The sequence below is a fragment of the Sminthopsis crassicaudata genome, chromosome 1 (assembly GCF_048593235.1).
Source record: "Sminthopsis crassicaudata isolate SCR6 chromosome 1, ASM4859323v1, whole genome shotgun sequence".
Lineage (NCBI taxonomy): Eukaryota > Metazoa > Chordata > Mammalia > Dasyuromorphia > Dasyuridae > Sminthopsis > Sminthopsis crassicaudata.
This window is the reverse complement of record NC_133617.1, coordinates 233,614,820-233,640,947: the sequence shown is the minus strand read 5'-3', so window position 1 is coordinate 233,640,947 and position 26,128 is coordinate 233,614,820. Positions and strand designations below refer to the sequence as shown.

The 26,128-nt window shown below is 32.5% G+C and overlaps 1 protein-coding gene and 1 long non-coding RNA gene across 2 annotated transcripts in view; one reads left to right on the top strand and one right to left on the bottom strand.

Moving 5' to 3' along the window:
• The window catches only part of MIB1 (MIB E3 ubiquitin protein ligase 1), a 152,708-nt gene that overhangs the window by 48,737 nt on the left and 77,843 nt on the right, over nucleotides 1-26,128 (bottom strand). The window contains exons 13-14 of the mRNA XM_074276439.1: nucleotides 6,704-6,836; nucleotides 3,206-3,292 (exon numbers count right to left, since the gene is read on the bottom strand). Coding sequence (XP_074132540.1) covers nucleotides 3,206-3,292; nucleotides 6,704-6,836 — 220 coding nt within the window. The remainder of the gene's footprint in view (nucleotides 1-3,205; nucleotides 3,293-6,703; nucleotides 6,837-26,128) is intronic.
• Nucleotides 16,596-23,195, top strand: LOC141547836 (uncharacterized). The gene is made up of 4 exons (XR_012483642.1): nucleotides 16,596-16,699; nucleotides 16,962-17,040; nucleotides 17,235-17,355; nucleotides 18,552-23,195. It is a non-coding gene; the product is annotated as an uncharacterized LOC141547836 (long non-coding RNA).

Below are 26,128 nucleotides of genomic sequence, written 5' to 3'. Positions count from 1 at the left end.
CAGAAATAATAAATGAAACTTTTTCAAATCATGATGCAATGAAAATTACATGTAATAAAGGGCCAGGGAAAAATAGAGCAAATATTAATTGGAAACTAAATAATGTCATCTCAAAGAATGAGAGGGTGAAACAACAAATAGACATAATTGATAATTTCATCCAAAAGAATGACAATAATGAGACAACATACCAAAATGTATGTGATGTAGCCAAAGTAGTTCTTAGGGGAAGTTTTATATTTCTAGACACTTACTTGTACAAAACATAAAGAGAAGATTTATGAATTGAGCATGTAAATAAAAAAGCTAGAAAAAGAACAAACTAACTACCACCCCCCCCAATTAATTACCAAATTTGAAATTCTGAAAATAAAGGGGAGATTAATAAAATTGAAAGAAAACTATTGAACTAATAAACAAAATTAAAAATTGGTTTTACGATCACCAAAATCATTTGATATTGGCTAAGAAAGAGATTAGTTGATCAGTGGAATAGGTTAGGTTCACAAGACAAAATAGTCAACAACTATAGCAATCTAGTGTTTGACAAACCCAAAGATCCCAACTTTTGGGATAAGAATTCGCTGTTTGACAAAAACTGCTGAGAAAACTGGAAATTAGTATGGCGGAAATTAGGCATGGCCTCACACTTAACATTGTACACCAAGATAAGATCAAAATGGATCCATGATTTAGGTATAAAGAATGAGATTATAGGGGGCAGCTAGTGGTACAGTGGGTAGAGCACCAGCCCTGAATTCAGGAGGACCCAGTTCAAATGTGGTCTCAGACACTTCCTAGCTGTGTGACTCTGGGCTAGTCACTTAACCCCAGCGGGGGGAGGAGGGGGGGAATGAGATTATAAATAAATTAGAGGAACATAGGATAGTTTACCTCTCAGACTTGTGGAAGATTAAGGAATTTGTGACAAAAGGAGAACTAGAGATCATTATTGATCACAAAATAGAAAATTTTGATTATATCAAATTTAAAAAAAGCCTTTGTACAAACAAAACTAATGCAAACAAGATTAGCAGGAAAGCAATAAACTGGGAAAACATTTTTACAGTTAAAAGTTCTGATAAAGGCCTCATTTCCAAAATATATAGAGAATTGACTCAAATTTATAAGAAATCAAGCCATTCTCCAGTTGATAAATGGTCAAAGGATATGAACAGACAATTTTCAGATGATGAAATTGAAACTATTTCTACGCATATGAAAGTGTTCCAAATCACTACTGATTTTTTTTTTATTTTTACGGTCTTCATTTAAGCCAAACTGGCCAATCAGCTTGTTCCTATATAGAACATGCCATCTTTTACTCCTTTACCTTTAAAAGGCAGCTTTCCCATGTTTAGAATAGACTCAATTTTCACCTCCACATTTCAGTATCTTTAGCCTGATTCAAGGCAGGGCTGTCCAACTCATAGACATGGTCTTTCTTATTCCAATTATTCCTTCTCTTAACATTCTTATCTCAACCCTTGTCCTTCCCTCTTAAATTAATTTTGTGTTCCTTGGTTTTTTGTTGTTCTTGTTGTTCCAATCTATAATTTCAGTAATATAGAGAATTCTTAGTAAAGAAATTTCTTCTAGCAATGTAGATCAGTAAAGGCTTTTCAATTAATTTAATTAATTTAAAATTAATGTAATTAAAACAATTTCCTGAGACTCTGAGATTTTAAGGGACTTGACCTCAAGCTATTGTATGTGAGGATTTGATTCTTGGCCCAACTCTCAATTCATAAGAATACCGGTGACTCTTCAATATTTTAGAATATATTTTGGTGATGATAATGATAGCAGTAGCATTTATACCATGCTTTAAAGATTACAAAATGCTGTGCAACAATTATCTCATTTGATCCTTCCAACAAACTGATATAATAGGCGCTGTTACTATGACCATGTTACAGGAGGAAAATAAGGCGAATAGCAATTAAGTGATTTGCCCACTTCACACAGCTAATATCTGTTACAGAATTCAAAGTTGGGTCCTCCTGGCTCCAAATCCAGTCTTCTATCCACTGTGCAGATGAGTAGTCACCTACTTTTTGGAAGATATGTCTATTTTGTTTGGTTTTATAGCTTTAGTATAAGAGAGTCTTGAGACACAGTATACACTTAATAAATGTTTTTTAAAATTTAATGGAATTAAAGAAGAAGGAATGGCATTACATTTGGGAAACTGCTCGGTCCTTTAAATTTCTACCTTTTACTGGAAACAGAAGACCACTTTTTGAATACCAATATATTCTATATTATGTTATATGATTATAAAACACCAACACTATCTCAGGCTTCAGAGAATTACAATTGTTAGTCTCACTCAAAGATCAATGGAGAGATATACTATGTAGGCTTATACAGGCTGCAATATATTACAAATATATAACTGTGGAAGAAAAAAATATATTTACCAGAAAAGAAAGTCAGTCAGTCATGTAGCTTAAGTTAAACGACAGACCCTATGCTCCACCAGCACATGTGATATCAAAAGATTCTCCTCCCCTAGCCGTCTACCCTCCAGGTATACAGGATACACACCTTGCACCCCACTGATAGCTTGGACAGAGATGCAAAGGATGGGAAAGGAAGAATGGGTAGAGAGATTGCGAAATGAACTGTTGGAGTGGAAGAAGTACTTAAATCATTGATACCACAGATCCACAGAAGCACCAAAAAATGAAGGGGAAAAACAAATATATTACTACTGAGAATATATATCTACATATAATTTTTTTTTTCTGAGGCAATTGGGGCTAAATGACTTGCACAGGGTCACACACTTCCTAGTGTTAAGTATCTGAGGCCAGAGTTGAACTCAGGTCCTCCTGACTTTTTGCCCTATTCATTGTGCCACCTAGCTACTTCGGGGAATATATTTTTAATCTGATATTTGAATACAGACATTTTTGATATTCAAAGAATTTGTAATATGACTAGTAAAATAATGAAGTCACACAATAATGCTTCACTTAATAGGTTCCTATAGATGCACATTGCCCTTTACTATTTTATTCAGTTCCTCCTAGCTGAAAATTAACATCAATTCTCACAATGACACCAAACATCAGCCTACCCAACTCTCAAATCTACTGTCTTAAAAAGTCAATAATTATAAACCCTAAAATAGGATTCGATATGTCCAAAATACCTGTCCAAATAAAATATAGCTATGTGCATATAAGAAATGCCTTACCCTGACTATTTGAGTGTGTTGTCGTTCAACAGCAAGGTGAAGTGCTGTTTGCTGGTTTACATTCTGGATATCCAGGTTTGCATTTCCCTGAAAAAAGGAGACAAGTATGTCACAATAACAAATTTCTGGAAAAAAGTAAAGAGCAAAACTATTGTTTTATATAAGTGATGTCTCAAATTTCACTTTCATAAAAATATACAAGTAATTAAAGCAATGGTAACCAACAAAATTTAGAGAAGAAAATGCCTCAAATACACAAGAAAAAAAAATAAAGGAACAGAAATAGACCCCAGATTTAGACCTCAGATCAGACCTCAATGATATCTTTTTCTCTCTTTTCCATTTTAGCCCCTGTTACATAAGGCAGACATATTCAATAAATGTTATTTACGGACCATTATCTTTTTTTCCAATTCATAGCCACATCCTTACGAAAGAACATAGCTTACATATATAAATACTTATTTCCAAAACAGGTAAAATAAAACAATGTTACTCTTCTCTTCTTTGAAATGAACATAGTATCATACTATTCTGGGAGAGGGATAAGAGAAATGGAGAAAGGGAAAAAGGCATACAGACTGAAGAATCACAGGAGCTTTTCAGAGTATCCTAAGGGAAATCTTTCAGTCTACATCATTGAATGCTCACAGTCCAGTGCCATAATCATTTATTAAGTGCCAATTCTATGAATATAATTCATGTGCTAAATGTTGAATTAACAAACAGAAAAAAACTAAAACAGTCCCTGATATCAAAGATATTTTGTCTCATAGGAAGATATGGCATATAATTAGATAAGCATCAAAAAACATTATGAGGAAAGAGATAGTATCAATTATGAGGGAAAATCTGGAAAGACTTCCAATTGGAGATGGCATATGAACAGAGTGTCCAGTAAAGTTAAGAATTCTTGAGCAGATAAGGAGAAAATTTTTCCCCTGGGGAAAAATCATTTTCCCATCAAAATTTGGCCCTTGGGGAGCCTAAACAAAAGCTCAAAGACAAGACAGAGTGCTTAGTTCAAGAAACAGTGATTAGGCAACTTTAGCCAAAACATAGAGATTACTTTAAGCATGAGGGAGAATAATAGGAAATCAATCTATTAAGGGAAGCTAGAGTCATTTATGAAGGCATTTATATACCAAGCTGAGGAATCTGTCCCATCTTTTCAAAAAGCTAGTCAGCTGTACCTTAGCAACACTTCAGACTAAGGCTGTTAAAAAGTTGATGCCCACCTCCCCGTTCCCCAAATCCTCCTTGATTTCTAGCTCTCCTTTAAATTTTGTCTTGTAAAATGTAAGCTCCTTGAGAATAGGGGCTTTATTGCATTTTTGGTTTTTCTATCATCAGTGCTTAGCACAGTGCCTGGTACATAATAAATGCAAACTAAATATACAATCTATCCAGCTAAGTTGCCAGAAAGACAAAAAGAACCATTCCAAGTATTCCAACAAGACGATGATGTTCTAACTTATGACATGAGAGGATTCTTTTGGCAATTGTTTGAAAGAGAGGTGAAAGATGAATGAGAGGAGAATGTCTACTTAAGAAAGCAATGTAACAATCCCACAATCCAGGGGTTATGAAAGCCTGATCTAGGGTAGTGATTCAATGAATAAGGAAGACACTATTTCAGAAAACTTTAGGCAAATGGTTGGAATGGGTGGTGGTGGGAAGGTCACAGAGAGGGTAACTAGAGAAACAAAGAAGTTTGTTTAGAGGAGAGATAGGTTTAGGAGAAGGATAAGTTTCTTTATTGAACAAACTTCTATCTGGTTTCCACTTACTTTTTTTTTTTAAATGTTCATGTCACCTACCTGAAGGCAGAGATGTGTTCACTTATTTTGTATTTGTATTCCCAGGTACTTGGATAGGAATTTAATAACTACTTTGGGATTTATTATATCATAAGAAGGTATTCTTATTTTTTATTAAAAGAATCTGGCAGTCTGGCTCAGAAATTTTTTCTTCTTCTAAATACCTCTTTTTTGTTGATGTTTGAATAATGATTTATCCTTAAAATATAATAAATATTCATACAAAGTGACCAAAAACAGAGCATGAAAAGAAAAAAAAAAAGGTTATCAATCAACAAGGATATATCAAGTGCATAATGTGTGCCAGGAATAATTCTAAACCTGGGAATACAAAGTCAGAAGTTTCTGCCCTCAAGAAATATGCATACATTCGACATGATATGAATTTTCTAGTTGTTTTCATGACAAATTCATTTTATTGATCACCTCTAATGGTTGGAATTTCAGGCTATATTAGTTTAACAGAAGCTTAGAATGAACCAAGAAAACCTAGCACAGATTCACTTCTTAGCTACTTTCCTTTCTGATGTGATGCTGTGTTTTTCACATCATCTTACTCCCTCTAATATGTTGTAAATTTCCCAAGGGCAAAGGCTGTTTATAGTCTAAATTTTATAAATATAAAGTAGTTACGTATTAACTTTTTATTATCAGAAAGTCTTGAATTCGAATACAGCATCAGACACTAACTTGTGACCCTAAGTCAGCCATTTCAAATTTCCTCATCTGTAAAAGGAGAAGAATAACAGCACTATGACAGGACCAACAATTTCCTAATACAACTTCCTTCGGCCTAAGCTCCTCTGAACCAGCTTTGTTTCTACCACAAGGCTTCCTGGTCAAGATGCATATAATCTGCTGTTTGCATTTTTGTTTTTTTCCCCAGATTATTTTTATCTTCTGAATCCAATTCTTCCTGTGCAATAAGAGAAGTGTTTGGTTCTGCACACAAATATTGTATCTAGGATATACTATAACATATTTAGCATGTATGAGACTGCCTGCCATCTAGGTGAGGGGGTAGAGGAAGGGAAAGGAAAAATCGGGACAGAAGTGAGTGCAAGGAATAATGTTGTAAAAAATTACCCATGCATATGTACTGTCAATAAAGTTATAATTTTTTAAAAAGATACATATAATCTGGGCTCTTCAGACTTGTAGGTGACTGAGATATTACATGAGTCATGACGGTGTGAAGACTTAATGAGCAAATGGAATTTCCAAATGGAGACTAGAGAGGTTTTGTCCAGAGAAGCTATCCTTCTTGCACATTCTTACTGGTTTAGGACAAAATCAACCTTGTCTGTTAAATGAGTGGTGACTTTTGGAGTGCTTCATTTTATCCCAACATCAAAAACTGAACAAATAGGTACTGGTGCTATAGCCAGGCTTACAGCAAGTACCTACCCATCAGGATGGTTTGAGGATAAAATTAGATATATATAAAGTGTTTTGCATAACTTAAATAGCTACATAAATGCTATTTATTATTATTCTTAATTGGCCAGCTTAAAATTTACAAAATGAAAACTGCTAACAGAATTTCATGATAAAAAATTATGAGTATAATTGAATGTTTATCTTATTAGATTAAGCTCACAGATGAATCTGAACTGGCTCTTGGGGACTGTTCTACTGCTACACTACCTTGCTGTAAATCTTAGGTTGCATACTTTACCTGATGCACCAAGAGTTCGGCCACTTCTACATGATTATTTAGTGCAGCTAGATGCAAAGCAGTGTAACCATCATCTTTCTTCTCATCCACAATCCATGGTCTTGGCAGCTTGGAGAGTAACACACGCATGGCACTGAAAGTCAAATTTGATAGGATTGTTTTTTTTAAATACTTTTTTTTTTGTTAAAAAAGCCTATTCTCATATATATTAAAATCATCATGTAATATATAAATGTAACTTAATATAATTATGCCATAAGAATAAATATAAGAACTCTGAGAAACATTGGAAGACTAAAGTACTCTAGAAGAAAGCCCTAAACCGTGAAATCATGACAACCAATATTATTCAGGAGAAGAGATGAGGAAATGTAACACCACCTCCCCTTTTGAGGTGGATTCTGCCTAAATGATCAAGCTAATTAATTTCCATGTGCTTTAGGTTTTCACCTGCAAATGAGAATGATCTTACTCATTATATCTAATAAATAAAATAAAGTAAAAATGTAAATTCAAACATCACATCTCTTAGCTTTATAAAACAGTGTGGTACATAGGAAGAAGGCTAGCCTCAGAACTAGGAAGACTTGAGTTCAAGGCCTACTTTTGATACATAATACCTATGTGAACCTATATAAGTTACTTAACCCCACAGTGCTTTAGACAACTCTAAGAATATAAATCACAAAGAATGTGCTGCTCTACATCATTAAAGGAAGTTTTCCCATCTAGGAAGTGTGTTAGCCAAGGAAACCACAAGTTAACTCCCTATTCCTACTAATATGATCTCAGACTAAAATTAGACTCTAATGCATAAACTACCAAACCCAAGTTCACATAGTATTTTATCCTAAATGATATGAAAGAATATTACTGTTCAACTACCCAAATTAAGACTCAAGGGTACCCTGAAAAAACATCTACATTTCTGACATCATCTATTCAATGTTTCATAGTCTTTCTGGAGATGGAAAGGCTTTTCTTGGTCTACATCTTCAGCCTATTTCTCCAAGATAATAACTTCTCTATTTGCTATTTCTTTCCCTTAGGATTATAAAGGATAAAATACTTCTGCATTTTTATTAAGTGTCCAAAAATTGCTGAGGCAATTGGGGTTAAGTGACTTGCCTAGGGTCACACAGCTAGGAAGTGTTAAGTGTCTGAGGTCAAATATGAAGGTCCTCCTAATTTCAGTTGGCATTATTTTTCTAAAGCCTTCTTATTTGTGATTAAGTTTTTTTTCTGCTTGAGGCTTTTATTACTTTTCATTTTTGTCCTATGCCCTCTTTTAAATCTATGCTTTTGATTGGTGATCTCAATTCCCTTGGATTCAATTACTTTGCCTTTGAAGTTGACTTAAATTTACACACGTCTATCCCTCCTCTTCCTTTTGAACACCAATCCAACATCTCCAATTAGCTGCAGGACATTTCAATCTAGATAGCCCTACATCAACAAATATTTATTAAATACTTACTATATTGTACCAAGAACTGTGCTAAGCACCAGGGATACAAAGAAAAATAAAATAAAGTCCTTGCTCTCTTAAGAAACACAGTCTAACAAGAAAGACAACATACAAACAATGATCTGAAAATAAGCTATGTTGAAGAATACAAAGGAAATGATCAGAGAAGAAAGACATTAGCATTAAAGAAGTTCAGGAAATGCTTCCTGTTGAAGGCACAATTTTTAGCTTAGACTTGAAGGAAGTCAATCAATCAATGAATGAAGATTTTTCAAGCAAAGCACTAGGAATACAGAGGCAAAAAAAAAAAAAAATACCTCAAGGAGTTTACAATGAATCTAATAGGAAAGACAAAATACAAACAGATGTGTGTGTGTGTGTATTTATACACACACACACACACAGCTTTTTGTAGGATAAAGAGAAAATAATTAACAGAGGCTTCCTGTAAAAGGTGGGATTTTAGTGGAGCCTTAAAGGAAGCCAAAAATTAGAACAGAGGAGGGAGAGCCAAGAAATGAACTGTGTTGTTGGTGGAATAGCCAGGCAGCCAGTGTCACTGAATGTAAGAGTACAGGTTGGGGAACAAGACATAATAAGTAGAATGGAAAGGTAGAAGTGAAGCTTAGTTACAGAAAACTTTGAATGCCAAGCAGAGTATTTTGTATTTGCTACTGGAGGCATCAGAAAGCCAGGGGAGTTTATTCAGTAGAAGGAGTGACATAATCAGACCTGTGTTTTAGGAAAATCACTTTAGTGGCTTAGAGAATAGATTAGAGTGGCAGGCAGACCCACCACCAGCTTATGGTAATAACCAAGACATAAGGCTTGATAAAAGCCTGCACTAGAGTAGTAGCAGTCAGAGAAGAGGAAGGGAGCATATTTGAGAGATGTTGCTAAGTGAAATGGGCAGACCTTGACTATAGTTTAGATGGGGGGAGGGGGAAAGAGGGAAGGTGAGAGATGGTGATAAGTCCAGGAAGATTCCTGAGTTGTAAACCTGAAGGAACAAGAGAATGGCATCTTCTGCAGTAAAAGAAAAGTTGTGGGCTGGGGAGAGGACTGTGGTAACTGAGTAAGGACTACAATATTACATTTTCACTTTCTCTGCTGTTGTTTGTTTGCATTCTATTTTCTCTCAGTTTTTTTTTTTCCCTTATTGATCCAATTTTTCTTGTGCAGCAAGTTAACTAAATATGTATACATATATTGGATTTAACATATATTTTAACATAGTTAACATGTATTGGATTACCTGTCATTTAGGGGAGGGAGTGGCGGGAAAGAGGAAAATTTGGAACATAAGGTTGAAAAATTACCCATGCATATATTTTGTAAATAAAAAGCTTTAATAAATTAAATTAAATTGAAGGAGAAAAAAGAAAAAGTGTGGGGCAGGAAGAGAAGGGGGAGGTTTTGGGGAAAGATAAAGAGTTCTATTTTAAATCAAGGAAAGCAGAAGACAGATGAGAAAGGAAAGACTTTTAGATATAGGGGACAGAATGTAAGGCTGGGAGAGGAAATGTCTTATGAGAAAACAGCAAGAGGGTCTGTGTCACTGGATCTCAGAATAAATGGAAGGGAATAAGCTATAAGAAGACTGGGATCTAGGTTATAAAGGTCCTTTAAAAGTCACACAGAAAAATTTGAATTTGATTCTGGAGGCAATAGAACAAGTTCAAATCTATGGGTTACCTCTAATTCTTCATTCTCCTTTACCCAGCCATATTAATTAGCTGTCAAATAAAACTAATTTAGCCTCTACTTTCACAAGCAACTACTTTTCTTCCATTCACATAACTATACTCTCATTCAAGCCCTGAATTATTACAACAACCTAATTAGACTCTGACTCTGATTCAAATTTCTCCCCTCTCTAATCCATCCTTTCTCTATACAGCTACCAAAGTGGTATTCCTAAACGAAGTATGATCATGTCTTTCCCTTCTTCATAATTTCCAGTGGCTTGATATGGCTATGATAAAAGACACACTCCTATTTTACAATTAAAGCACTTTACAATATGATTCCAGCTTACTATCTCCTGGCCACTCCTTCTCTGTGTCATTTCCTGTAACCATCCACTCTAACTAGACATTCCCCAAGACTATCAATCTAGTGGGGGAGATGTGTGTATGACACATATTTATGCATACATATGTATATAGTTAACAAATACAAATATATACAAAGTAGTAGTTCGGGAGAACACTAAATATTGGAGAGAACAAAAAAATTTTCATGCAGAAAATGATGTAGTAATGCTACAAACTACAGCAGAGAGGACCTGATATTGTTTTGATGTGAAGTGCATAAAAGAGAAAAGTAAAAGGCTACTTAGTTTTTAAGCTCAACTGATAAGAATTCCATCAAAATTCCCTGAGGTTAGCTTTAGAAAAGTCCAAGTTGTAGTGCTGACAAGATTTCAAGGTAGATTCCAAGAAATAGATGGGAGATAAGATGAGGGACTGAACTCAAAGCATACACTGATGCAAGATACATAGATTCTATAGTTATCTATAAAGTAATTATAAACAAAGTCATATTAATGGATCAGAGAGTCAAAGAAATTAAAGAAGATCAAAGTCTTGAGAAATATTCAAACTTTGGGGTCTTGAAGAAGAAGAAACCAACAAAAGAAATTAAGAAGGAATGGCGAGACAAGTAGAAAAAGCAGGCTAGGATAGTGTCACAAAAGTCAAGGAAGAAAATACATGCACTACAAAGTGGCAAACAGTATCAAGGAGGATGAGAACTCAGAAGAAGTTATTGTTTTTTTTTTTTTGTTTTGTTTTGTTTTTGTTTTTTTTTTGGAGTAGGGGAAAAGAAAAGTCACTAGGATGTCTTGTGCTTGCTTTCAAAAAACATCAATAAAATATCTTAAAATAATTAGTTTTCTCCAAGGAAGATCACTAGAAACTTTGGAGAGAATTGGATCTATAGTTTGGTAGAGCTGGAAGCCATATTGCAAGGGGTTGAGTAGATATTAAAAAATAGAGACAGGATCAAAGCAAGCAATCCTCGAGAAGAAATCCAAATTAATTATAGAAATATAAAGAAGCATTTTCAAATCACTAATAAAGAAAGGAAAATTAAAATTTTTTAAGGTTCTACTTTACTCCCAAATTGGCAAAGTCAACAAAAAGGGAAAATAATATTATGTATAGCAAACAAGAAGACTGATACAATATTGATGAATTGGTACAATCATTTTGGAAAACAATACAGAACTATTTCCCAAATAGAACTAAACTGTGCCAACCCTTTGCCAGCAATACCACTATTAAACCTACAGATCAAAGAGAAAGAGAAAAATAATTCATGAACAAAAGCAATGTAATGATTAAGCAAGAATACAGAGAACAGGTGAAAAATGTTACATAATGAACTAACATGCAGAAATAAATATACAGCTAAGATATGGCTAATGTGAGAATTTGTTTTGATTGATTACTTATTTATTAGAAGGGTTTTTTAAAAAGACTTCCTGAGTTGGGGGCAGGGGGGAAGGAGGAGATAGTTAAGGTGGAAGGGAGAAAAGATGTCTAATAATTTTAAAAAGTAATCTTAAATTAAATTCTAAAAGAAGGTAGAGGCAAGAGAAAGGATAACTCAAGTTTATTACTTTAAAAGACAGAATACATAGTATTATAGATTAAGGATATCAAGGTCAAGGAAACAGTTTTTTTTGTTGTTGTTTTTTTTTTAGGATGAGAGAAACCTGAGTATGTTTGTAGGCAGCAGAAAAGAAGCCAGTAGTGAAAGGGGGAGATTAAGAAAATTGGGGAGTAGAAGGGGAGAAAGGGAAGAGAAGAGGATTTTAAATACTGACTCAGCATGTATAACTAAGTCGAAGGTATTCAATTTGGGTTTTTTCCCCTGAATTATGATTCAGAATAATTATGTGTAGAGAATAAAACATGTTTATTTTTTTAAAGCAAACTGGAATGTTAGAAAAATATGTTTAGAAAAATTTCAAGGGAGAAAATAGGGATAGTCTATATTATTATTATTAGTGGTACTAGTAATGACAGCAACCCAATTCATATAGCATTTTAACATTTATGAAGTGATTTTCTTATAGCAATTTTTAAAGATAGGAAATGAAAGCATTAACATTCCCTTTTTTCTTAGATGAGGAAATGAAGGTTGACTACAGTGAAGGAGAAACCTGAACTTAGAACATTTTGCATTTAAAACTAATTCTATTTATGTTACACAATGTTCTATCAACCTCTAAAAAGTTACATCATTATAAGAATACTATTAAGTGTACTGGCATTTTTTCCCAAAATTCAGTCCTCCCATCTTAATTATTTACTTCAAAGAAGTTTTAATTATGACAATCATTAAGAACTTGATCAATGTCTTATTATTACATAAGATCATATTAAAACTAGCAGACCCCTGTCAATTCGTTTCTTTTGTTTAAACATTAAAAAAAATTTTTTGTGAACATTGCTGAGAAAATATCTTTTACATGATTTCATAATTACAAGGGGTTTCTTGTCTTCTCAATGAATAGGGAAAGGTTGGAGAAAGGGAAAGAATTGAGAAATAAAAATAAAAATTGGATAATGAGAAAAAAACAAGCCTCAAATATGTATAATATTTTCACTGCAAGGTGAAAATATTCTAAGTACACATTAATTTCTCCACTCCACCATCCAAAAAGGCTGCCATTTCATTCCACCAAGTGAAATATAAATTAAAATCAAAACAATGTGGTTTTCAATTTCTGCAGGAAGGAAAGGGTAAAACGATGGAGAAAGAACTGTTTTTTGAGAGCCAAAACCTAGATTTATTAATCCTGGCTTTGTTACTTACTATCTGAACCATGCACAAGTAACAATTTCTCTGAGCCACAGCCTCACTTTAAAAGAGTAAGCACTGGACTATGAGACCACTAATGTTCATTTCAACTCTATTCTACTTGAGGAATTTAGTCTCCTTCAAAGGGTATATGGTAAATCATTAGAAAATGACAAAAAACATTTTTAAGCATATTTTTATTATTTGGAAATTTTGTAAAATAGATTAAATTTATTTTGGGCATTTTCCCTTTTAGTTTAAACACACAGAATTTTAATAGAGGTCTTCTGGAGATAATGAGAGAGCAAAGTAATAAAGACTAATAACAAATTGGAGGCACTGTCTCAAACCTAGTCTATGAAAGACACAAAAAAGTAGACCATGAAGGAGGAAGATAGAGAAAAAGAAATTATGGAATAGACTGGGTCTGTTGGTACCCTTCAAACCACCAAAAGGAGAAAAATACACCTATCCAAATATAGCAATTAACCACTAAGAAAATGATTCTAATTATAATACCTACAAACTAGTTTTTAAAAAACAAATAATACTAGCTTTTAAAATACTTTAAGTATTTCTTTACTTTGATGGGTTAATTATTTGTTACCTTGGTTTATTGAATTCTACACTGTAACTATAAAGAAAAATGCTAGCTGTCTTCAGTTAAAATATCACAAATTCTTAAATTGGTTAAGTCCAAATTAATGTTATATTATACAAATCACAAAAGAGGTTCAAAGCAAAAAAAGCCAAAAAAAGAGCCAAGAAAGTAAGGAAGCTCACTAAACTGAGATCAGGGCAAGGTTTCTAGACTCTAGTACTAGCAGTGTGAATAAATTATCTAAATTCTTTGAACCCATTTCTTCATGTGAAAAATAAGTTTATATATATATATATATATATATATATATATATATATATATATATATATATATATATATAAAATGGGAATGCATCCTGTAAACTATAAGGCACTATGCTATGTAAATTATTAGGTAAAGGTGTTTCTATACCTGAAATGCTGCTTCAAATTTCTATCAAAATAACACTCATTCTTTCACATTCAAATAAAAAGTTATCTTCTCAGTCCCAAAGCCAAAGGTGTTCTCCTGCAAAATGAACTTTTCTATTTCCACTACTCCAAAAAATTGTCTTATTTACTTGAACTTCCCATGTCAGCTAATTACATTGTAGGTATTCGATACATTTTTTTCTACAATGAATAAATAAATGCTCTCACTGAAGACAATTGAAATTAGTTCTTATTTGCATACAGCAAGGTAAATGAACAAGTTACTTATCTTTAACTTCATCTAGGCTGAAAATCTCTAGTCGGTATTAACTATTTGATAGGTATGTGATTTTTGTTCCAAAAAGAAATTGCTGAACAGTAGTATAATGCAACCAAATGCTGGCCCACCAGAAAACCCACATAATCTTACCCTACTACTTACCTTTCATCATGGTAACCTCAAGTTCCTGTTGCCAGAATCTACTGGTGATAGATCACAGAACTGCCACTGCTTCCTACAACCACTTTCTAATGATACAGTTTTTTTTCCTAGCCCAGAACTCATTTCTACATCCTATACTGAAGGTGATCCTTTTCAATTCCATTTTAAAAAAGCAGTATTTATAGCTTCATACAGACAAAAAATCTCTAAAATCTGCCCAAGCTGCCTCCTCTATAAAATAGGTAGAGGGAAAAGACAGATGACGTAACTATACACCAAGATTTCCACTCACTGATGGGAACAACCCACCAGAAAAACTAATCATCTTAAATAGCCAAGTACTGCTGCCTCCACCATCACCACTAGTGTTAGCACAAAGGACATGGTTACTCACTTCTTTATATATTGTTCATGGTTACTTTCTCCACCTTTCTAATTTATCAACAATATTCACTAAATGTCTTTCTATAGATTATTGTACTAGGCACTGTGGCAGAGACAACATATAAGTAGCAAGGAAAGATTTTATAAAGGATCCACAACTGTGGCATTTCAACAATCTGAAAATTTTTATTTACTTAATTATATATTATAAGTGTAATTTGTTCAGTTTTTGAAATGAACAAATAAACAACCAAATAGCAGAAGCTACAAGGAGATTATATTATAGAAACCTTCAAACTTTCCAAATGAGCCTCCAACAATATAAACTGAATTCTAGTCCTGGCTCTCCCTCAAAATAACTATTTGAGCCTAGGCAAATCCTTTAACCTCTGGGTTCATCTGTAAAATGAGGGAATTAAATCAGATGTCCTCTAATGTCTCTTGTAATTTGCATTAAACCTGCAAAGGCAGAGATTCAAGGGCAAAATAAACCAAGAAAAGTCATTTTTTTCAGGGTTCTCTTTTCTGAGAAAATTGATTAACAAAAGAAGGATACAGTTGATTTTCTAGGTTTGTAGTTTTGGGGTTTGTTTTTTTTAAATATCATGATTGAAATGATTTTTTTCCCCCTCCTGGTGGAAGTAGTGGTGGCAATGGTCATGAGTGGGTGGGTGGGTAAGGAGTGTGTGAGAAGACAGAGAGAGAAATGATTAAAAAAATTTTATATACTACCAATGTTTAGAACAGAACTACTGCTGTCAAGAATTAAGCTCCATGTCATAAAGTTGTGGGTTATTTGGTCTTGTGGTAGAAGAATCTGTAATGTTAATAAATGTTCTATTTTGTTTTTTAAATTAAAAAAGGCCATGAAAATACTTCTAACTCTTTCTGAAGGAAAACATTTTAAATATAACAATGCATTTATTCATATTAAAATATATTCTGTATATACTTTGATACTTCATTTCAATGTAAATGTACACTAGATAGATTATTCCATGAAAAAAACATTACCTGGGATTTTCCCCAAAATAAATAAAAGCTATTTACAAATTATCATTATGCATATTTTAATCAAGGTTAATTTAACGATTTTATATGAATAGACCATTTTTTTCTTTTACGACTTCTTCTCTCTTCCACTATACAAATTATATTACCAGCTTATCTATTCAAATATAATAGAATCAAAACATTTATTAATTGAAAAATATATAAAGGAACAGGTAACTATGATTATTCAGGACTATAGCTTTATAATATATTACTAATACTTATCACTATAAAAAAAAAAGTCAGAATGTAAAACATTTTGTGACAATAAAGGAGTATTTCTTGTTTCATATATATTTAAAGACTGTCTTGTTACTCTAATCAAGGTGATATGTTTCTTTTTCCTTTGCCTTTTTGCTCTGCAGTGCTTCTAAGTATAGTGACAGCAGCATCAGGCTTTACTAGTAACAGTGCAAGCCCAGTGAAAATCTGGGAAATATAAGTGGAAACATGAGAGACCGCTTTATTTGGCAGTGCTAAAAAAAAAAAAAAAAAAATATAGCAGGACAAATGGCAAAGCAGTGTGTTGGGACTGCAGGATGAACAATCAATAGGCAGAAAGCAAGATAGAAGCTTCCTCAGCTTCTGGATCGACAATCGACAGCTGAGAGACTATTTTTTGCTATGGTTGACTAAATATGGTCAGGGAAGACAGAGGCACAAGAGAGCCCGTTTGCCTGGGAGTGCATGTTTTAAATGCTTAGCTGCCTATAAAGCTGTAACAGTTTAGCTCCACCACTCTGAGTGGGAAATATGGTTAGTCTCTGTAGTGTCTATGTGGAAGTCCTGACTTCGCTTGCAGACTTGACCTCTGGAGAAGGAAAGGTAGTTTCATACAGATCTGCCTATCCATTAATTTTGGAAACTAAAAACAAAACAAAAGCAAAACCTCAAGCAAGAAAAGATGCAGTGTACTTTTTAAGAAGCCAGAAGAATCCAATACATTATGGTGGGGGTAGGATAATAAGGGCCTGGGGGGAGAATGGTTTGCGGTTGCTTTGAGGGGGGGAGGGAAGAAAGGTATGCTTTATTGCCTTTTAAAAATTATAAAGTAACTTCCTCTGCAACTTTTTTCCCTCTTCCGAAGCTCTTCATCTGAGAAATGAGTTAGGTTCATCTTCCTTGGACATTCTAGCATCCTTAACTTTCGGTCCAGCAAGCACAAGGTACTCATTTCTACGCAGTATTAGTAATTTGACATTCCAAGAAAGATAGCCAATGATGATTAAATTTTATTGTAGACACTAGTATTTGGGGGGAATGAGGAGGGTGGGAGAGATTAAGTTTTATCTATTTAAGAAGGAGAGGTACTGTATTCACCGACACTTCCCCCTTACCTCCCCCATCCTATGTAATGAAGAGCTGAATCAGCGAATAGAGTGAACGAATACTCAGGATGAGATGGCTGCTGCTGATGGTCTGTCTCTCTAGGTCATTACCTCTCTTCCAACTGCAAATGCTGCATGATACTAAGCTTTCAGGTAACAGCACCACAAGGCCTATGTTATTCTGTACTTTTACGGATTCCTTTGACTTTCTGCATGCTTACCTATAATTTACTAGATGGTTGCTTTTATTAATTAATTACAATCTGGGCACAATTTAATTTTTGAGATAAGAGGAAAAAAAAAGCCTTAGTAGTGTAAAAAGGAGGCTTTGAAAAAGCAGCCCAATATCGTATCATGAGACAACTTTTTTTGAAAGATGTTATCTCTAAGATGTAAAAGTCCTTTCTTGCCATTTATTAATTACTAAAATTAAAGGTTTATTCTTGGTAATGGTCATGTAGTGGATCATTCTGTCACTCCAGTAAATTATATCCTATTTTCAGAAATTTTATCTTAAAAATTGTTAATTGAATATTTCAAGATTCAGGCCACTAAGAAATATGGGTTGTTGTTGTTGTTTTTTTAAATGCTTAACACTGAATAACCATACAGACAATCCAGTTTAAACTCAGAATATGAAAGTTGTAATTCTAATACTGCATTGCTATTTCTTCTTATAGTATTGGGCTTTCTATATCTACATTCTGATTTGTTCTCTATCAGCTGCACTTGTTTTTTTGTCACAGGCTGCAGGAAATATGCCTTCCTTGGCCTTCTTTTAACTATGGAATTTCCTGTGATGCTTTATTAAGCCTTCAATGTTAAAAGAATTAAGTCCTCTCTTACTATAACTTATTTTCATGTCTGACAAATGCAGATGATAAAATTGGGCTAATCCTATCCCAAAACCTTTTAATTCATTTAAATTGGACCTTACCCATATACTTAGTTTACTGTTCTATTTACTGTTCTATTGCTCTATCATATTCATCAAAGAGGTTAAAAAAAAAAGGGAAACTTTAAACTGATAGCAACTAGATAAATATTTTATATCTAATTAATTTTTAATTATCCTAGAAAATGGCATGAAACTTTGAATAAGTTTAATGACTAATAATGACAATAAGAAAAATTAAAGCATTTCAAATAAGCATTATTTACTACTTTTGACCTGTAGCCTATTGTTAGCTAAAATCTTACAATAATAACTATTTCTTTTTTCTTTAAACATAGTCATTCTCTTGAAATTTTGTCTGTAAGACACTTTGGACAGATTTTAATACTTAAAAATCATATAATCTACATTATAAAAAAGTATTAATTGAATAAAAGCAGGAAATTTTTATTAGGATGTAGTTTATGAAAAACTATTTTCCACTGGACTACGTACTTTTAGAACTCAGAAGCACAAACAAGTCATGAAAGAATTCTGCTGAGAAGACCAAGATGAAACCTTTCCAATTACAGAAATACACCCTGCAAAACTTCATCAGATCAATAAATCATACAAAGGTGGTCAAACCAGGAAGAAGAGCAACAGATATATCTGGAATGACTATGTCCAGCAAGAACAATGAAGTGTAGTAAGCCTTAATGCCAAATTTGCAGGTAAATGACTCTCTAAAGTTCAAATCTTGTGAAAAAGTAATCTGTGCAAATAATTACACCATTTGTATAAATAATGAGCAAATTAATTGTAACTCTAATGATAAAGGAATAAGGAAAATGAAACATTCCATGTTTATCTGACAATCACTTAGACCTACTCAGAGTACATACTTCTTTATGTACCCATATGAACATATAATGCTATGGAATGTAAAGAAGTATGTATTTTTGGTAGGTAATAAACCACCAAGAGGGAAGGAACTAGACTGCGATGGGAAGAAGCAACATTTCTTTTGGAATGACCTTCATGTGGCAAATTAAACTGGCAAGAAAGAGGACTTTGTTTTTAGTACTGCCACAATAAAATATGAAACAAAATATGCCATTCCAAAAACAGTTTGTATTTATGTGAAGGAAGAAAGATTTCTTTGAGAAAAAGGTAAAGAAAAGTATGAATATTTTGGTTCACTTTCTTCCATTTTAAAGCATGCTTTCTCAATTTAAATACTTTTTTAAAACAAGAAAGATTCAGAGTGATTCAGGTGACTAAAACAAGAACAAACAAAAAAAAAAAGAGAAAGTCATCTTAGCACAAAAAGAAAAGAAAATGGCTTACTTTTAAATCTGGTATCTACTAACAATGTTTTGATTCAACCATTACATTTTAATTTAGGTATGTCATATTTAAATAACATTTTTGATTGGTCAAATTCTGGCATACAAAAGAAAGGTTTACTTACTCAAAAATGTTAGCAAAATGCTTGAAATAAAAATAGCTGTTCAAATCTGAGCTATAGGTATTTGGGGAAATTTTAAAATAAAAGACTTTTTTTTTTTTTTTTTTTTTTTTTTTTTTTAAAGCTGTTACTACAGCTATAGTTTCAATTCTAAAAGATCGAAGATTAACAATGACCCTCTTATTCTCCCAATCTCTGCCCCGCTTAAAACAAACAAATAAAAAAGTTTTGGCCTTGTTGCCTTTTAAATTTATTAGATAATTAACCAAATCCACTTAAAAATTTTTACTGAGTGTCTTGATGGAATAATCTCAAATGTCAGATTTAAACACAGAAAATTATAATCCAATGATTTCTAGGGTATAATTGCTAAGTTTTGGGGAGGTAATTTCACTATGTTTCTCTGAGCTTTGTTTTACATCAATAAATTATATCTAAGCCAAACTGGATTAATTATTAGTTATCAAACTCTTAGATACTAAACTATTTCCCTATTTGCAAGGTAGAGTATTATAATTCAATTTATTATAAGTGCTAAAGAAATTATTTGTAGAAAACTACAAATACAAAAAATCTAGAAAGAATTAGTATTAAAACCATCAGTTATTATGCATATGCACTATGGGGGAGGAAACAATAAGAGAAAAAACAAAAATAAGCACTAATAAAGTTATAAAATTAATGCAAGACAAAGGCACAGAAAATTCGGAGACAAATACCTTCATTTAATTTCAATTCACCCCTTAAAAAAGTATCACTTATTCAAGTTATACTACTTCATTTTGGGCAGCTAGGAAAAAGCTTACCTGAGTTTGGGATTTTGTTTGGGTAATGTTGGCTTTTTAGTAGTGTTCTTTTTTTGTGTATCAGAAACCAGATGGAAATGCCTAAAAATTGCTATCGTTCATTTTCTTTCCATCCAATAATATAAGGTCAAATAATCAATAGAGAAATCATAAATTAAAATTGTAATCTGCAGAGAAAAGAAACATCTTGTGGTATTACAAATCTTTTCAGACTAATTGAGGGTAATAATATGTACAGAAGAAATAGCCAAACTAACATTTTAAAATATTTCCAAGATCATTTTTTCCCCTCAAACATAGGCTAATATTCACTTCTTAATTCCAATTTTTAAAGAATTTTATGTTACCTGATATGTGCTAACCTTTAACACCTCAACAATGGTTGGTGGTTTCTCCAGCATTCCTCAATATTATTACTTTGCTATGCTTATCTCCTTAAATTTTGCAATGATTATCTTACAGATAAATTATTTTATATGTTCTAAAATGTAATTTTTAAAAATTACTGGAAACATACCAATGGCCATTATTTTTTATTTCATATTAAGATCATGATATTTTGAAACAAAATAATAGCTTATCAATTACAAAAGGTAGAATTATATATATTGATACTGTTGCATACTAGTTCAATTTAACATATCTAAGAATATATTTGGTCATTCTAAAATGTCACATCTATCACTTAGATCAGCTGTTCATTTTTAACTGAGTACACATTAAACTCTGGGCATCTGCTGACACTGTTGTAACTCAAACATTTCAACTGTCTCCCTGACAGGGATAACAGATGCTGACATTATCAAATGCTGTACTATGTGTTTCTTTTTTTTTTCCATGGCCTCTTTTTGCCCCGATATGGCCAGTATATGAAACTGAACTGACTGACATCCAAAAGCACACTTGAGCAGCTGGATCTGCTAAGTAGTTCCCATATAACTGATAAAAATAGAATCCCATTTTAAAGTTATCATCAGTGCTTAAGTCCAGGCAACCTGACACCTGCTATGTTTCTATCAGAATACAGGGTGTAAAGAATATATTTACATAAATATCTTCAGCAACATTATACTTAGCTACCAACAGATGCAGAGTCTACTTGACAAAAGTAGTCTGAACTAATGTTGACCTCTCCTCCCTTTGTTTCTTAACTCCCTCTGGTCAGACAAAAGAGAAACAACACAAACTTTTACTGAAGCCCTGTATGACTCCTCTAAACTAAGGCCTTCTTTTAGGCTGTTTTTCTGTTTTGGTTTTTTTGAGCCTTTAAATTCAAATAGTAATACTTCAGAAGACAAGTTGTGATATTCTACCCCATGCCAAGTCAAATCCAAATGAAAACCATGTTAGAAAATTTCTAAAAATTGTCACCAGTATGCTAATATGAAGTAGTGAAATTTTACTTGTTCAAATGAATATAGCTTTATATTTTAAGACATTATTTTTTAATATTGAGATTTCTTTGGTCAGGGTATTCTTTCCATCAAAACTAATCAGTCTCTTGATTGTCAACCTAGTATGAAGTCTTAACTAATTAGTTAGCAGGTTGTCAAATTACAGAGTTAAAAACTAGTCCTGTATCCTATGCCTTAATTAGATCTCACCAGCATGGTAGGATCTGCCAAGATTCAAGATCTATTCCACACGCCTTGCCTTGAAAAAATCCAGGATTACCTCTACAACAAAATAAGGTAGCAGAGATTTTTGGTGAAAAATTACTTTTAACCAAAACTTCATTTTGCTTATCAGATGGGATTAAGTAACTTGCATTCAAAATTAGTGTATCTGTACCAAAATGGTAATATAATTAATTTAAGGAAATTAAATTATTATTTTAAGACTAGCTAGCTGTCTGTATAAGGTTAGCAACATTATATAAGTGAAATCAAGTGAAAAAAACCCTGGATTATATGGCAGTTCCTTTCACCCACATATGCTTAAGCAATACTTTTAACATATGTATGATCTATTTATAAAGCAAAGGGCAGAGGTACTTCATCAAGTCACCCTCCTCCTTCTCCCCCACACCCTTTCAGCAACTTGTTACTAGTTACTGGTCAACAATTTTAAGACTAAAAAAGCAGTGGTGATAGTAAAGGTGTGATCTGTTGAAATCAAGAACAGTACTTATCCCAATTTCAAATATGCAGACATCAATTTTTACTGCTTAAGCAACCTGTTCTACTGCCTAAAGATTTAAATTAAGGGTGTGTTATTCTAAATGAAGTTATTTTCAAAATAATTAAGTTGTTCAAAAGATGGATTCAGTAATAGCAATAGTGAAACAATCCCTCCATTTCTATTCTTCTGAACAAAAAAGTATTCAAACAGTAGTTATTTTAAAAACAGAAGTCTTTTAACTAAAGTACACATCTATCTTGTTAATTTCTAAATCTTACAGGAGGAGTACAAGATCATACAGGTTACTAACCAAAAAAAAAAAAAAAAAAAAACAAAACCACCACACACCTAAACTTTCAAATCAAACAGCTCTAAAGCATGACAATGCTTTGCTAAAGCTGGTAAAATGGAACCAAATCACCTATTCAATGGATTTGGTCCCCTTCAACCAGCTGTAGCTATGCATTGATTACTACAAGAAAGCAAAAACTTTTAATAAAGAATATAATAACAAAAACATATGTCATCCAATTTTCAACTTGTTTTACGTTTTTCAGGAGATGGTTAAATACAGTATAGATAATAATTTGCAGTAACATATGGATTTTGTATTTTATCAAATTGTATTTAAATTATATTTCTGTTAATGCTTATTAAGAATAATTTTTATGGTAAACATGTTTATTAAAAATTTTATGAAAAATAAATCTTGACTGTTAAGTTTCTCAAATATAGCTTTTTACCTACTTATTTTGTGTTTCTTGACATTAAATTTATATCCTTAAGATGGTAAATGGTAATGAAATGAAGGCATATTTCATAACAGAAAAAACTAAACTTCTCTTCTAAAATAGAGATACCTGAAAATCTCTATGCACACTAAAACACTATTTATCATTACATATACTTGAGTTTGAGACAAATTATATATTTCATAATCAAATTATATTGGGAAAAAAGATTTTATTTCCTTAATGATCAGAATTGGAGCTATGACTTCACTGTTTTATGGAACTCTGGTAAGGAAATTCCCTTTTAACAGTTCAGGTTGGCACATTCTGAGAGCAACTTAGTCTTAAAGGGTTACCTAGAGAAGGGATTAAACAAAATTTCTAAAACTGAATTTAGCCTACATACCATTAATCTGAAGTTTCTGCCATTATTCATTTTCAGTTAAAATTCACCTTGATTAAAATTAGAATGTGAAGAGAGAGGAAAGAAAGAGGCACTTAAAGGCTACAGTATACCTACCTAGGAATTATAGTAAATAAGAAAACATACAAGGCTGGGAATAATTTAGCTCTGGATTCTAGCCCCAGATTGCCCCATATTATCTTTGAGGAAAAATTACTCCCTTGAGTTAATGCATCTTTAACCATTAAAAGAGGTTAGATTAATTCTAACACCCCTAAAATATTCTCATTAACTATTAAATGCAAATAATTTACCAGATTTATTATTCCCCAAACAGATAGCTATACATTTCAGCTCTATTTCAAGATCTATTTCTAGGAATAAGTACAAATTTCTTTTTTTCCAAATACAGTTTTGAAGACAATAATTTTAAACTCTTACCTATTTAATTAAACACATTTTATAAAAAAAAAATACAGAAAACTGTTTTTATCTACATAACCCTCCCTAACAATTAATTTTACTTTGAAATAGCATATTCAAAGTAGCAGAGACTCTTTAAGCACAACAAGTTATATCCTTCTCCAGGTAGCTAAAGGACTAAATTAAGAGTAGCAAGCTTTTTAAAGCTGGAAAGGAAGAAGGAATCAGAAAACTAGTAAATTTTTATTCAATTAGTCCTGTCCTGCTGAATCTCATTATCTCAACTTCCATTTGCCTAAAAGGACAACAGACTTAAATTTCTTCCAAACCTTTCTGTTCATTCCTGCCAGGCTCACTTACTACCATACCATCCCACAACCCTGTTCAATATTCTATGAAGTCTTTTCCCTGGCACAAAGATAAGCTAGATAAGCTCCATGTGTGATGGGGAAGGGAAAGCTAAATAGAACTTTTCAGTCATTGACAAATCTTCCCCTTTCTTTTTCACAAAAAAGACCTACAAGAACACATTTGTTATTCAACTTTGCAACTCCCTTGTCTATAAACTTTCTAGGTAACAACTATTTAATAAATGGAGGCAAGTATTTCAAAGATTAATGAAAACTAGTGAAAAGTGGGCAGCAAACAAATGGCTCACATAATCCTTTCATTTATCTATTCCCATCATTGTGTACTTAAAAGCTATGAGGAGGAAATATGGGTAATTTGACACTGCCTTCCATTTACAAGGTTTCTTCAGGTGATAGCTGATGAAAACAGCCTATCTGAATGTCATATCTACATGTTATACAACTCAGGATGCTTTGAATTAGATAAACAGTAAAATCAATGTCTTCAAGGACTCATATGCTAATGACATATCTACACATAAAATAAAAGCAGGCATCAATCAAATAAGAATAGGATATCAACTTCATTTCCTTTCTCAAGTATTTTTCTAATGTTAGCTAACAAGCTGCTACATCAAAAAGATATCAAACATCAGTAAAGTTCCTAGAAAAACAGACTACTTGAGAAAAGAAAAAAAAATATAACCATTAACATAAAGACTCAAGTTCTTACAGTTAAATAATTATAAAAATAACAATATTACACTCTTTAGCAAATCCATTACCAGCCCAAAAAAAAAAAAAAAAGTTAAATAAAAGAGGATGCCTATAAGTTTGTTTGGCAATTCAGATAAGTCTTAATAGATGTCTTAATTCCAATCTGACAAATGAAGAAACTACTGATAACATCATTTATCATTAGTCCTAAAACACGATTTTTTTTTTTTTTAAAGGCAGGGGACTCTCAAAATAAAGAAACAGTATTTCTGTAAATAGCTGATTAAAATGAGGGAAAGACATGTGTAATTGACAGCATATTGCTTGCTTTCTCAATAGATGAAGAAGGGGCTGGAAAGAGGGAAAGAATTTGGAACTCAAAACTTTTTTTTTTTTTAATTTTGTTAAAAACTCTTTCATGCCTCAACTTCTAAACAATCCAGGAGATGCTCTAAAGTTTGGCAACTCAGGTATAAATCCAAATCATCATTAGTTCTTTACATCAATGAAAATCACAGATTTGTTTTTTAAAAAGGTAATTTTTAAAATAATTTTTATCCAAGGTTATAAATAGCTACATGTAATTTCTGCCATATCTAGAAAATTTTAAAATGCCAACATATGAAGCAAATTTCTTAGTGCCTATCCAATTCAAAATTCCTATTTTTCTTTCCCAAAGGACTATTAAGGAATGAATTTGTAAATAAAAATGTTATTTTGCTAATAAGTGAGATGTTTACTTGCTAACTACTACATAGTAGAAAATGCAATAAACTTTGATTAAGAAAACGTGAGTCCAAATTCTACCTCAGACACTGAACAATCCATGTAATTTTTTCACTTGGTTTTTTCATTTGTAAAATGAGGATACACAACTGCCAGAGTTGTATCAGACATATGTAAAACAGTCTGCAAATCTTAAAACACTATACATGTGTGCTATCCATTTAAAAAAAATAGTTATTTTTTATTACCTAAGGCCTGTCTGAATATAATCTATGGTAGGAGTCAGAAAAACTAAGTCTCATTT